This window comes from Mytilus californianus, unplaced genomic scaffold (assembly GCF_021869535.1).
Source record: "Mytilus californianus isolate M0D057914Y unplaced genomic scaffold, xbMytCali1.0.p SCAF_7, whole genome shotgun sequence".
Classification (NCBI taxonomy): Eukaryota; Metazoa; Mollusca; class Bivalvia; order Mytilida; family Mytilidae; genus Mytilus; species Mytilus californianus.
The window spans coordinates 101,399,960-101,402,918 of record NW_026262723.1 but is presented as its reverse complement, the minus strand read 5'-3'; the positions used below and the strand labels follow the sequence as shown (position 1 = coordinate 101,402,918).

Below are 2,959 nucleotides of genomic sequence, written 5' to 3'. Positions count from 1 at the left end.
TCAGAAACCTATAATATGTCAAATATTTAATTACAATCCAAATTCAGACCTGTATCAAGCTTGAATATTGTGTCCATTTTTGCCCCAACTGTTCATGGTTGGACCTCTGCGGGCGTATCCAGCTGCGCTCAGCGAAGCAGTTTATTTTCAGATACTATCAGCAATATGTTAACTAATGCGGTGTATTGAATGATTACAAAGTGTTCAAAGAATAAGAAGATGTGGTATGACTTCCAATGAGATAACTCTCCACCAGGCCAAATGTCGTAGAATTTTGCAACTATAGGTCACCCTACGGCCATCAACAATGAACAAGACCATTGCGAGCTGTCTGGCAGTGTTCTTCTGACTTTGAATTCATTTTCATGGTTCATTGGGTAAAGTTTTCTTGGTAAGGTCCGTTTCTCAGAAGCTTTACACAATATTGAGAGGCACACATGTCCGTTTGACAGGGTTCATCTGACCATTTCCTCATTTACATGGATCATTGATAATGTTAATTTTATGTAATACTTGTACAACCTTTTTCTCTAAGACTTTCATTATAAATTTAATCATGATTACTAAACCAGGCGAGAAATTTCAGCGTGTGCTCTATTTTTTTAAAAATTTTAACTGGTTTATTACAACTACCCTTCGCCTACAAATTACTTACATACAATCATGATTTGTAATAACACTATGATTGATGGACGTGTAATTATGTTGATGTGAGGTATTTGATTTTTCATCAAAACTGAACACTTAGAGGTTTGGATAAAAATATGAATAATAATACAAATGACGAAATGTATCCAGGTAGTTTACACGAATATTGCTTAACAGTGTTTGAAGGAACATTAATCGTGCCTACAGTTTTTGGCAACATTTTGCTTCTTTTAAGTTTTTTCACTCGTAAAACATTGAGGACTCGTAGTAATGCTTTGATTGGTAGTTTAGCAGTTTCGGATTTGTTTATAGGAGGGATAGTACTACCATATGATGTCTTAAACATGATATTCACCAATCTAAAAGACGAGAAAATAACCTGTCTATTACAATATACATGTTTTATTACATTCGTTGGTGCTTCAGTTACAAATTTGTTTATAATATGTCTTGAGAGGTATTCAGCTATTATGTCTCCATTAAAACATTTTATAAAAGCCTCCAAGACGAGAGTGATCATAAGCATAACAACCGGATGGACAATTGCGATAATTCTTGGCCTTTTGCCGCTACTTGGTTGGAATATTTGGACGGCTGGTGTAAAGTGTAAATCCAAGTTAATATTCCCAAAAGGATACCTAGATCTTGTACTGACATTTTACTCAACACTGATTATAATATCAACCGTTTTGTATTCGTTGGTTGCTCGAAAAATCTTAAAGCATCTTAAATATTACAAAATTGGCAGATTAAATCACACTAGTAATGCTTGTGTCAACAAAAACCTCAATTCGAGCATCTACAGAAACATGAAAAAGACCAAGGCAATGATTTTTATATTGGGACTATTTGCAATATGTTGGGCCCCTTTTACTGTGCTGTTTATATTAAGAGTGTATTTTTTGGAAGAAAGCAATTTGGTAAAGCTGTTAAAAACATACTTCACAACATTTGGCTTGTTAAATTGTGCATTAAATTGGATGATATTTGGACTCATGAACAATTCTACAAGGAAAGCGCTAAACAATATACTGTTTTGTCAGTATGACGAGAAGAGGACTGTGAGAACTATATCTAGCACAATCACTACATGCTAATTGACAACTATCTTTTAAAGTAGTTGGACAAAAACTAGTTAGTATTCCGATTTATTTAAAAGACAGGATTAATTGATTTTTACATTTTTATTAAATTTGGAGGCACACAGCGTAAAAAGAGCTTGACATTGTAAATACGTCTGTCTATTGCAGAATACAGTAAGTTTACCTCTAGTTTTGTTTTGGTTATTTGTATCGATTGCTGGGTTGCTGTCTCATTGGCGTATAGCCCAGTTACCTTGTTTTTCATATTAAATATCATGAGCCGAAGCAAAATATACTTCTTTTGAATAAGATACTTGAATGCGAATGTTTTCCGGGTCACATTTTTCCCCATGAAGATTCCGCTCCTTTTTTTACCAAGCATATCCGGACCAGCCGTTAACCCGCGGCTTTCTATTTTTCTAATATCAAAGATAACTCGTAATTCAGTCTATAAAGTAACAACTTACTAACACCTATGGCAAGCCGTTTTACTTTTTATTCTAATTTCAAGATATCTCATATAATATATAAGATATCTCATATAATATATAAGATATCTCATATAATATATAAGATATCTCTTATAATATATAAGATATCTCATATAAGATATAAAATATCTTATATAACCTAGTTTTTTGACGAGCCTGTGATCCGGCGGCGGCGGCGGCGGCGTTAAAAACTTCTTAAAAGCTTAATATTTCAGAAGGTAGAAGACCTGGATCCTTCATACTTTGTATATAAATGCCTTAAGTTATGAAGTTTTCGTCTGTCATATGTCCATTGTCCTTGGCCTCATTTTTATGGTTCAGTGACTACTTGAAAAAAAGTTAAGATTTTTAGTATTCTTAATTTCTCTCTTATTATGAGTAATAGGATAACTATACTTAGTATATGCATACCTTGCAAGGTCCTCGTGCTGTCAGATAGTTTTCGCTTGACCTCGATCTCATTTCATGGATCAGTGAACAAGGTTAAGTTTTCGTGGTCAAGTCCATATCTCAGATACTATAAGCAATATGTCTACTATTTTGGTGTAAGGAATGATTGTAAGGTGTACATGTCCAACTAGCAGGTGTCATCTGACCTTGACCACATTTTCATGGTTCAGTGGTTAAATTTAAGTTTTTGTGTTTTGGTCTGTTTTTCTAATACTGTATGTAATAGGTCAACTTTATTTGGTGTATGGAAATATTTTGCGATGTAGATGTCAGTCTGGCAGGTTTTTT

The 2,959-nt window shown here is 33.9% G+C and overlaps 1 protein-coding gene across 1 annotated transcript; it reads left to right on the top strand.

Moving 5' to 3' along the window:
• Positions 1-788: 788 nt before the first annotated feature.
• LOC127709589 (octopamine receptor-like) lies at positions 789-1,908 on the top strand. Its single transcript, XM_052215191.1, has 3 exons — positions 789-983; positions 1,467-1,528; positions 1,899-1,908. Exons 1-3 carry the CDS (start codon positions 789-791, stop codon positions 1,906-1,908), a joined length of 267 nt encoding a protein of 88 aa, XP_052071151.1.
• Positions 1,909-2,959: the final 1,051 nt, after the last annotated feature.

Excerpts from the sequence above, each read along its gene's own strand:
- LOC127709589 (XM_052215191.1), top strand. The coding sequence starts at position 789 with ATGTATCCAGGTAGTTTACACGAATATTGCTTAACAGTGTTTGAAGGA. Across the intron at positions 984-1,466 it reads GGATAGTACTACCATATGAT|ACCAAGGCAATGATTTTTAT; the intron begins GTCTTAAACATG and ends AACATGAAAAAG.